The sequence below is a fragment of the Scleropages formosus genome, chromosome 11 (genome assembly GCF_900964775.1).
Source record: "Scleropages formosus chromosome 11, fSclFor1.1, whole genome shotgun sequence".
Classification (NCBI taxonomy): Eukaryota; Metazoa; Chordata; class Actinopteri; order Osteoglossiformes; family Osteoglossidae; genus Scleropages; species Scleropages formosus.
Window position 1 is genome coordinate 28,258,018 of NC_041816.1, and position 11,113 is coordinate 28,269,130.

The following is an 11,113-nucleotide window of genomic DNA, read 5'->3' on the forward strand; positions in this document are numbered from 1 at the left end:
CAATTCAGCTCTATAATATACATATAATAATAAGGGGTATGAACATATGAACAGTAACAAATATGGGCAGCTGGTGGCAAAATGGCTGAAGTTGCTGCCTTTGGACCCCAAGGTTGCAGGTTTGAATCCCAGTCTCCAACTGTGGCACTCTCGAAAGGTATTTTACCCTAAAAGTACCCAGCTGTACAAACAGGTAAATCAATGTAAGTTTCGTTGGAGAAAAGCGTCAGCTACATTAATAAATGTAACGCGTCGTAGCGCAAAACGTGGAACTTCAGAAACGTCGAAGCTTCCAGCTCAGCTGTCTCGCGCTTCTAGACTATGTCCATTTCGCACACTAGCAAACGACCCCACGCGCTACGTGACACCGCGAGGGGGACGGGCTTTCGCACAGGTGTGGCACTGCACAGTGCGCGCGCGCAACGGCCTGGCGGCGAGGGGGACAGCTTGCTCGTGCGCGCATCCCCGAGTCACCACGATAGCGCGCACGCCACTGCGGACGTGGCCGCTAAGCTACAATTCCGTCGCGCTGGTATCCCAGCGCCAGCGCGCGCCGTAACCTTCTCCCTCCTTTTTTTCGTATCTCCCACACAGTGCTGAGTAAAGCTCGGCCGCATTCCTCGCCTTTTTCCCCAAACAAGTTCCCACTCGCTGATAAATGGTCTGCAGAGGGAGAGGCTGCAACACACACACACACACACTCGCTCGCTCGCTGGCTCGCGCGCGCAGCTGCAAACCGCAGCGGCGAACAGGGAGGAAAGAGCAGAGCAGGAAGAGGGGGGTAGGATGCCAGGAAAAAGGAGGCCAAAACCCGAATAGTGGCGCTTTGATCAGTGGAGCTGAATTTTATGGTTTAAATGGGGTGTGTAATAAAACAAAGGTTTGTTACAGTCGGAGTGCACGCCATGCATAAGAAACCCCCACATTGTTTTGTCTCCGCTTCACACACGCGCACAAAACCGCAATGCCTATTTATAACTTCCACTGTAGCCTTCCGCACATTCCAGAGACTCCGAGTACAACTAAATAGTCCCTCTTTTCACTTTGCAAAGAATTTAGCGCTAAACACAAGCGAAAACAACGTATTTCCCTCTCCGCGATGTATACAACGCTGAGCTGTTTGTTTAATGTTAACTACATGAAGGTGGAATTCAATCCGTCGATATAATGATGATGATGGAAAAAGCATCCACGCATGGCATGATTAACGAGAGACTCCCCCGTTTTTTTTAACTGTCTCGTTTTCATAAGACGAAAAAGTTGTTAACGTTTGCTGTACTGTTACCATTTGGAAGTCCGTCCCAGGTATACTTTGCACATATTTCGACTTTATGAATTGGAAGTAAAACAAACTTAAGTAGCAGGGGGAAGCTGTGTGCCGAGGTTTCACGGCTTAACCTGGTAATTTTTAAGTTTACCAACATACAAAAAGGTTGTGAGGAAAAACGTGTTTGTTGAAGAACTCGGATGCGCTGGGGCGCGAGACGCTCAACTCACATCGCGCGCGCCCGGTCGGCCTGGGTGCCTGCGCGAACAGCGGAGGGAAAATATTCAGTAGGCGATTCATCCGCCCTAAGGAATGAAGTCCCGGCTCAGGAAAAAAGAGCTGAAGAAAGAAAGAGGAGCAGGGAATTTCGGAAGAAAGGAGTTGCTCTTATTTATTTCAAAATTTGCCTTTAAATTATTCTTTGCATCGATTCACTGAACGCATTTGTCGAGCATATCTTGCGTGCGGACACTACTATAGTTATTGCCTACAGAACTTTTTTTTTCGGCAAGTTAGTTTTTCTAACTTCCTGACCATATTTTCAGAGAATTGGTAACAGATCTGACAGAAATTCGGAAGAAACGAGTAACATCCCGCTCTTTTTGTGCTCGGTTTCCCAAGGACTGTTTTCTTGGAAGAGAACAGTGAAATAGTGGGAATAAGGGAAAAGTTGGAGGGACGGAACTGAATCGGTGCCTCACTGTGGCTGTGGGACCTGCTGTACCTCTCCGCCGAGCGACCGACACGATTGTTTTTTTTTTTCATTTTTATTTTTAAATTAAATGCACAAGAAGTCGAGGAGTTCAAATAATCGACATATCTGTCTCCTCTGTCTCCTGTGTCTCTCCTGTGTCTCGGTGTTAAAGCGTTGACCGTTTAACGGGGACCACAAAGGAAGAGGACCGCTATACGGAGCAACGGGGACGCGCAGCTCGAGCACGAGAGCTCCGGTTTTAACGCTCCTTCTCACTTTTTTACCACTTTTTTAGTTCACGTATTTCCTTGGTTTAAAATTGTCTGTCGGTGCGATAAAATCAGATGGATTTACAGTCAATACTGAGCTGTAATTCCCCTATTATATCAACAGCTCGGAAACGATGATTACATCCAAGCAAGAAATAATCCTCCTATTATGCCTTAACTCTCTTATTTATTTTTTATAACGTCTAGTATTTATTGCTTATGTTCTATACTCTTTAATTTAGACATTTCAACTGCTGTAGAACTACTTGAATGTTTTCATTGTGCTCCTTACTCTGTATTTATTTCACTGGTGTTAGGTCTTAGTTTTGGCTCTACAGCCTAAGAACAATACTGCAAGTTTGTTCGTTTGTGATAGATAAAGGAAGCAGAAATGGACCGACTCGGAACCAAGTTACTGGAGAAGTTGAAACGAAACGAAAGTGTGAAATTCCCCATTTCCAAGAAGAAAGGGGACACTGGGAATGCGAACAATAACAACAGCAGCAGCAGCAGCAATGCGGCAGTGCCAGCAGAAGGCACGGTCAGTTTGTCTCCGGGCTCGGGTTCAGGTCAGCCTGCGCTTTCCTCCCTGACCCCGGCTGAGTTGCTAAGCCAAGGGACCAGGGCGGGTGGCCATGGAGTTATTTCTCAGAGAGTTTCTCCCGTCACGGTCCCTCCTGAGGGCAGCCGGAGCAGCGAACATCACCACGCTCCTGTGGCTGCACCCGTCCGCCGCCGCTCTCCGCAGCAGCATAGCCGGCGATATGTGGCTGAAACAGGGGACATCAGGGCAAACGACATGGGCCTTTCAGAGGCTCCGCTGAGGAACAAGCTGCCTGGGGTTGGTGAGCAGTCTTGGCGGGATCTGATTCTTATGGAGACCCGATGCTGCTGGGGAATGGGCTGGGCCCGGAAAGTGGCATTCGGCAAACTCCGGGCCAGCGCCGCTACTCCTTGGAGCTCCAGCAGCTCGTCCAGAGGCAACAGCTCTTGTCCCAGCAGCCGCCTCTGTCTCCGGTCTCCTATAGGGTCCCTGGCGGGGCCCTACAGCGGTACAGCGCTGCCGAAACAAGCTTCCCCCTGGAGCAGGAGCGTCACAAGCGCTTCTCTTTGCAGGAAACTCTTTCCTACAAGCGGAATAGCACAGGAGGGGAACTCTGGGACCGGCCCTCATCCCTCTCGCATCCACCAAGCCGTGTCTCTGAGCTGGGAGGAGGTGGCGTCCTCCCAGGCATGGCTCTCAGCCCCTGCTCCTCTGTCAGCTTGCAGGAGTCCGTGCTAACCAGCCCCCGCTCCAGCTTTGCTAGTACTGCCAGTGGGGGCAGTCCTATGGGTAGCCGCTGCAGTAGCAACCGCACTAGTGGCATCAGCTTGGGATTCGATTCCCGCTACAGTGCCCTGCAGATACCGCTTGGAGGCAGAGAGAGTGTCACCTTTGCCGGCTCAAGTCATGCAGCTGGTGCAAGGGCAGGTGCTCCATTTATAGAGATGTGGAAGGATTATATTGACGGCGGGGCAGCGTCTGTTACTCAGGATAGCCGTCACTCATATCCTCCAGCCTTAGGAACCCCCGCTGCGGATTGGGGAGAGCAGCGGGCAGCTCGAGGGGGTCCTGGGGATCGGCTGCGATACTCGGACCTGTTGGGGACCCAGTACCAGGAGGAGCTAATCTGCCTACTCCGGAAGGAGGTTGGGCTGCCCAGGGAGGCACAAGGAGATGCGGCTGGGGTCCTTGAGTTATTGGAGGGCCTGAGTCTGAAAGAACAGCCTCCCTCTGTTGGGAATCCCAAACCTAAGGAGGAGTTTGGTGTTGTAAGGGACAGCACCGACAGCAGACAGGAATACTTTGGTGAGACAATCGTCCTGATCTTCCTCATCAAAGAATGGGCACAGTCAGCCCTGCCAGAGTTTCTGGCTGTGTGTCTATAAAAGTGTGTTTGTGTGTGTGTGCGTGAAAGAGAGAGAAAGGTAAATGGGCTGGGAAGAGTCAAGTAAGTGCACAGATGTCTAGACTCAAAGGGGATTGAAGCACCATCTGGGCCAACACTGTAGCATTCTAGATTAATGTAAATTTGAGACAAAACTCAGTAAAGGTCCATCCAGGGTATACCCTGCCTTGCACCATATACTTCTTGGATAGGCTCTGGACCACTGTGACCCTGTAAAGGCACCACTGCTGACAGGAAAGAAAGGCACACTATTAGAGTCAAGATATCAATCAACAGCATGACTGAGTTCCCCTGTGGTGCATCACCTCATGCTACCACACGCTTTGGCGGCATGCCATGCTACAGCGCCCCAAGCTGATGAGCGCGTGGTGGTGTGTGATGCGTGTGTAAGCGTGTGCTGGCGTGCGGTCTTGTGTTTTTTTTTTTTCTTTTCTTTTTTGTTCAGTTTTTTTCCCTCAGGTATTCTAGCCCCGAAGGGAAGGGAGTATCTGACTGCACTTATAATGAATTAGGGAAGGTGTAGGAGTTAAAGTAAGGGATGGGCAGGAGCAGCAGCATCAAAGGAAATGCAGTGAAAACAGTCACTTTTTGTAGATGCTTATCTGTTGTGAGAGGTGCATTCAGTGTGTTGTAACTTTTTTCAGGTGTTCTTGTAAAGTGCGTTAAATTTATTCATAGGTAAACTGTGTCAAACATAAAAAATTTATCATTCATCTAGGTACCTGTGTGAAGTGCGGAAAAGGAGTATATGGAGCGGATAACGCCTGTCAAGCTCTGGAGAGCCTCTATCACACACGCTGCTTTACTTGCTTCTCCTGCGGTGAGTTGTCCAAAGTAACTCACTTTGGACTTTCAGATAACCATGTTTAGCTCTGTGTAAAGTCTTTGTCACATTTGCATTGGGGAAACCTCTGTTCACCTGTAATTGAGAACATCCATTGTTCACATCCATGTCTTTGTTGCAGGTATTGTGGTTTTCTGCTTATTAAATGCTGTGAAATTTATAGCTGTCTAGGTTTACAGTCCAGGTTTGCTCTGTTGTCATGGGCTAAAACTTGTGTCCCCCATTCAGGCCGCACTCTCAGAAACAAAGACTTCTACAACGTTAGTGGCTCAGTGTACTGCAAGGAGGATTATATGGTAAGAAACAGACAGATTGGTGTCCGCAGAGCACCCAGCAGGTCCTCGGGTTCCTGTCTCTTCTTTATGATGTCACTGTTAGGTGAATCTTGAGCCCACCCTGCTCCCTACTGTGCATGTAGGCTGAAAAAAAAAACATTTCCTGCCATATTTTACAATGCACTGTACCTCAACCGCGATGACTTTGCAGTTTATGCTCACAAGCCTTTCTCGACCCTTTTTCTTTACCTCCATGCAGTTCTCAGGGTTTCAGGCAGCGGCGGAAAAGTGCAGTGTGTGTGGACACCTGATCTTGGAAAAAGTGAGTGAGTGTGTGTGTGTGTGTGTGTTGAAGCATAATAAGAACACATGTTCGGTAATGTCATCTTGACAGTGATGTGTGTGCTTCGACGCATGTGTTCAGTGTGACCAAGAGAAGTAAAATCTCTCCGAACAATCAGAGTACTCCTCACAGATGACCCGATTGTGTGTTTGTGCCACAGATCCTGCAGGCCCTGGGGAACTCGTACCATCCTGGCTGTTTTCGCTGCGTTGTGTGTTCCAAAGCTCTGGATGGAGTTCCCTTTACGGTGGACTACCTCAACAATGTCTACTGCGTCTCTGATTACAACAAGTGAGTCAATGTAGCAAAGCAGCATAAGAAGATATTGTTATTCACTTAGCAGATGGTTTCTCCAGAGTGGAACACGGTCGAGGGTAAACAAGTGCATTTTACAATGGTTGAAGAGCTTTGGAAACAGCGTGGTGTGGAAATGCAGAATGTTGGTCTGATACCGCTGTCTTTTGCAGTGAACATTAAGTGAGTAGCTGTAGTGTAACTGTAACAGTTAGGCAAGTCAAAGCCTGTCTGAGGCATTTCTCACTGTAAGGCTTCAATTAGTCTAATTCAGGGGTGGACAGTTCACCCTGTTGAAGGCCAAAGTGCTCCAGCTCCCTTGCAATACTGTTCAGTTTACACCCGGAGCACCTGGGCAGAGGTAAGTACTTTAAATTATGACTAGTGTGCCGTGCTAAAAAAATGGATGTCTTATGGGCCTGACATACCTGCCATTGCCCACTTGTGTAAAGGTACACGCAATAGTCCATCCATCCATCAACAACCGCTTGTCCCAAGCGGGGTTGCGGCGGGCCAGAGCTGTACTCAGCAACACGGCGCAGGGTCGAAGGGGGAGGGAACACACCCAGGACAGGGTGCTAGTCTGTCACAAGACACCCCAAGCAGGGCTTGAACCCCAGACCCACCACACAGCAGGCACCCGCTGGACCCGCCGTGCCACAACGCATACGCGAAAATAGTGTCGCTATTAAATTAAAGAGCTGATGAAACAGTGCCCTCCAGTGGTTGGAATTCAGCCTGCATGTGCTGGCTTTGAGTGTGTGCACATACTCTTGTTACTTTTGTTAATTTTTAGGATGCTTAAAAATGTACAGCTCATAGAAATAAAAACACATTTTCAGACACAGACACACAACTTTAACGATTTGTATGGTATCTCCATGTTCCTGGAACATACTGAAGTAGCAGCCTGTAGAAGTGACATTCATGTTTCAAACATGTGTTCTATGTTACAGAACCTTTGCTCCAAAGTGTGCTGCCTGTCTTCAGCCCATTCTGCCTGCTGAGGTGAGTTGTGTTTGTGTGTCTTCGTCCAGCTTGACCTGCTTAAATTAAAGCATTTCTGTACTGTCCCAGATAACTTCACGTAAATGATTTGCCACTAAAGCAGCTGTACAACTTTTCAGTTTTAGGTCCTTGTTCAGTTAAACTTATTTGCCAAATTAATGCGTTAACTTCTTAATTGTAAGATTTGTACTTTCCCCCTGCGTACGTGATCATGGCTCTTCTACCCCTCTCTGCTTCTGTGTGGGTTGGTGTGTCGGCAGATTTGTACTACGCATAAGTGTATTGGGCTGCAGTATGTGCATACAGTGTGTGGGGAATGTTTGTTCTGTCATGTGTATTGAACCTATTCTTTTTTGCAGGGCAGTGAAGAAATTCTAAGGGTGGTATCCATGCAGAAGGATTATCACTTTGAGTGTTACCACTGTGAGGTTAGTAAACAGTGCATCAAGATTATGCAAAGTCCTGTCTCTTAAAACATACTCATGTACCTGAAGCTATAAGAAACCTTTGGAAATCTACAAAAGTGATAAATATTCATTACACAGAGCTTTTCAGTTAGCTGCTAAGCTCAGAAGACATCAGGACTACAGAGCTCCCAGATGGACATTTGTACATTTACATTTATGCATTTAGGGGAAGTTTTTCAGATGAAGAAATACAGGTGCAGCAATTCACAAAGTACAGTCACTTAATCCAATACCACAGTTTTTGCCAGAATACATTATAGAAGCTGCTGCATATAGAATTGATAGGGAGCACTTTTTTTTTTGTTTAAACATAGGTAGTTAAGGTTCAGGTTATGGGTCATGCACCATAACTTCATGATCTTCCCCAGATAGGCCTTTACACAGCTGCTACTCCGGCATTGTATGCGATTGTTGTGTACCTTATTTTTAAAAAAAATAAAATTAAAATTTTAGTAGGCGGTTATCAGGATTCATCTATCCTGTGTTTTATGCACCTACTCGAGCGATAAACATTGGTGCATCAAATAGAAAGTAACTAGGTTTACTTAAAAATCACGTCTGCAGCCATGTCTTTCTCTTAATGCACAAATTAGATTTTTGCTGAGATGTACATTGCTTTGGAGAAAAGCATCTGCTAAATTAATAAATGTAAATGTAAGGTTCCTGGAGCAGATGAGAGATCAGAAGAGAAGTGGGTCTGGAATAGATGTGTTTTGAGCCCATTTTTTTAATATACACAGAGATTCAGTAGTTCTGAGTAGCAGAGGGAGCTCATTCATCCAAGTCAGAGGTAGAACAGAACCTTTGTGCTTTTGAGGTTGGACCTGCTTTGTGTGGGACCACCAAGCAGGTAGAGATGGAGGAGCGTTGCAGTCTGGTTGGGGTGTAGTGAGCAATCAGGTGTTGTAGGTATTGGGGAGCAGATCCATTGATGGTTTTGCGGGTCGTAAGCAGAGTGTTGGAAGTTGATGTGAGCAGCTACAGGAAGCCAGCGGAGGTAACGAGGAGGGGGATATGTGTTTTTCTTTTTCTGTTCACATTTCACTCATCAACATTTTCCATAAGGTCACTTGTTCTTTGTAATTTCTATTTATATACTGATGTTAAGAATACTTTCAAGAACTCCATACTTGAGAGAAAACAAAGCATTTCTAGCAGGGACAGCTTGTGTTCTGTAGTCACCTCGACGTTCACACTTCCTGTCTCTTCCAGGACTGTGGAAAGCAGCTGTCTGATCAGCCAGGCGCTCAGTGCTTCCCTCTGGACTCCCACCTCCTCTGCCATTCCTGTCACATGACCAGGGTGTGCGCTGCCCACAGTCACCCCCCCACACACAACGTGCACTGAGAAGTACCAGAGACCACAACACACCTGAACCACAGAACTCCCTCATGCTGCTTGTTTCCCGGCTTTTGCATCTGTTGACATCAGAAACACCGCCTGCAACACACTTGTAGGGAAACGTAAGTCATAGAGTAATGTCTTCAAACATATCTAGTAGTCTGTTTCTAGCGGCGCGATAACATACACACAAACACACAGACATATAAGTGTGTGACGGATGTCAGTAAGGCAGTCGGGAAGCCCGACTCATAGTGTAGCCCCAAGCACATCCATCACCGCAACATTTACTCTAAAATTATTCATCTGCTTGGACATACTGAAGAAATTCAGTACCCAAGTGCAGAAGGTAGCTCGGAAAGAGGCTGCAGCATGGGACATATGTGAATCACAGGTGGCACAGTGACTGGCAGCATTACAACTTTCCAGGCTCTGTTAGAAAATCGCACAACCTTGGTCCTCATGCTTTCTTTGGTATCAGACATCGCTATGGAAACAGTAACTAGTGAAAACATAAGACAAGTTGCAAATATATCCTGCTGAAACGATGGTGTTACAGTGTCGCTCTCACTGAAGTCTGTGTTCACTGGGGTGAGAAGATGAGCTGTAACAGATCAAACTACTGCTTCAGGCCTGCTGTAATTTAAAGAGAAGTACAAAAGGGATCTTGGCTAATTTGTTTCATTTAATATTATTAGCAGTTGTTTTGCACTTAATGTGTTTTGCCTTTTTTAAAGATACTGTCTTAAACATTCCAGTGGGCTGATTAAAGAAATATTTAAATTGAGGTTGAATGCCTGCAGTTTTTTTTCCTCTCTTTCCTGCTGTTTCACACATCCCCCAGTAGACCAGTAGGTGTGACCAGTGTTTTAAAACTGCGGACAGATCAAATCCTCACCACCGTCACTGACAGACCACATCAGCGTTGGGTGAGAAATGTTAATATCTCAGCACCACCAGTAATGGAAAGTTAATACCTTTGTTTTGCCACAAAATTTGCCATTTAGTGACTGCAGTACATTTGTTGCAGGAATAATGTTTGGAACATGATGTCAATATGTGTATTATTCAGAAGGTAAATTTGCTTTAACACTTTGTCAGATGCACTGAAGGTGTCCTCCTCCTACAGCGAACACCAAAATGTGTGTGGAGCACAGAGAGCCAGCACACCATAGCAAGGCAGTGTGTCTGAGAGAGAAAATGGCTATTGTCTAATGTTCCTGCTATGTGAACTGGAGTAACATCCTGAGGTTTAGGTAGAGGACAGATTTTATTAAAACTAAAATATGAACACATCATATTATCTAGTTTGTGTTCTTTTACTACATCCTATATCATGAAACCAAAACTAAAAATTATACAGAAAGAAAAATAAGGGCACATTGACAGACCGGACAGAGATCACCGATGGTAAACATGGCCGTAAACAGCGTCTCAAGACACTGAAATGAAAGTAAGTTGCTATGTAGATACTGTCTAAGGTAGGGGAGGTAGAGCAGGGGACTTTGTGCAGTGATGTCAGTCGTCTCAGAAAACTCCCCCACTATCAGACTGCAAGATGACTTCAGCACTCATCCAGTAGGCTGTGGGACATGAACTTCGTGGCGGAGGGGGGGTGCTGTACCCATGGAGAAGCTGAGGGAAGGAGTAAGAGGCTGAAACACCTGCAACTTCTCAACACAACCAGAGTCCTGGGACCCCCCTCCCTGTCCCAAGTTCCGCCACAATCCGCCCTGTTCTCCTGGAATTCTGGCCAAAAGTCACTTAAACGTTACACGCAAACGCTGTTCTACGGATCTCTGATGTGTGCGACTTAAAAAGACCACATGGAACACTCATGTACAGAGAATATTGAGGGTGGAATTGAAATTAATTGGGAACATCGCACAAAAACATCTATGGACTAAGAACTTCTCACACACTGATAAGCTTCAGGATCTGTGGAATGTGTGTGGCGCCATGGGCAGATTTCCACGTCAAACTGTGGATCACTTCCAAGTAAGCGCTGGGCTCTCTGGTCAACAAAAGAGCTCCTGTGACACAATGCAAAGTTACAGGTGTCCTACATGTCCCCTCACTGCAGAGCAGGGACATGAGCTCAGACTCCAGAGTCCAAATTCCTCACTAGTTGCAGTTTTAGGTTCTTGATACAATGACACTGCAACATCTTCCCCTTTCATAGAACAGAAACCAAACTCCCATGATGCACTTGTATTCATAGTGACGAAGGAGCCATAAATGTGACAGCTGAATGCTCATGCGGGCGCGTGTTATGTGTGCGCGCACGGCGTGTGTGTGGGGAGTAGTTTCAGCTGAATGTTTACATCAGCACAACACCTTCACCAGAACAATGTGGGAGCGG

General features: G+C 46.5%; 1 protein-coding gene across 1 annotated transcript; it reads left to right on the plus strand.

Moving 5' to 3' along the window:
* The first annotated feature begins 1,601 nt into the window (after window positions 1-1,601).
* Window positions 1,602-9,538, plus strand: LOC114911947 (LIM domain-containing protein ajuba-like). The gene is given in 9 exon segments (XM_029256560.1): window positions 1,602-3,102; window positions 3,105-4,079; window positions 4,898-4,999; window positions 5,252-5,319; window positions 5,558-5,620; window positions 5,802-5,932; window positions 6,892-6,943; window positions 7,303-7,371; window positions 8,623-9,538. Coding segments are annotated over 9 exon segments (2,076 nt in total). The 5' UTR covers window positions 1,602-2,621; the 3' UTR covers window positions 8,758-9,538.
* Window positions 9,539-11,113: the final 1,575 nt, after the last annotated feature.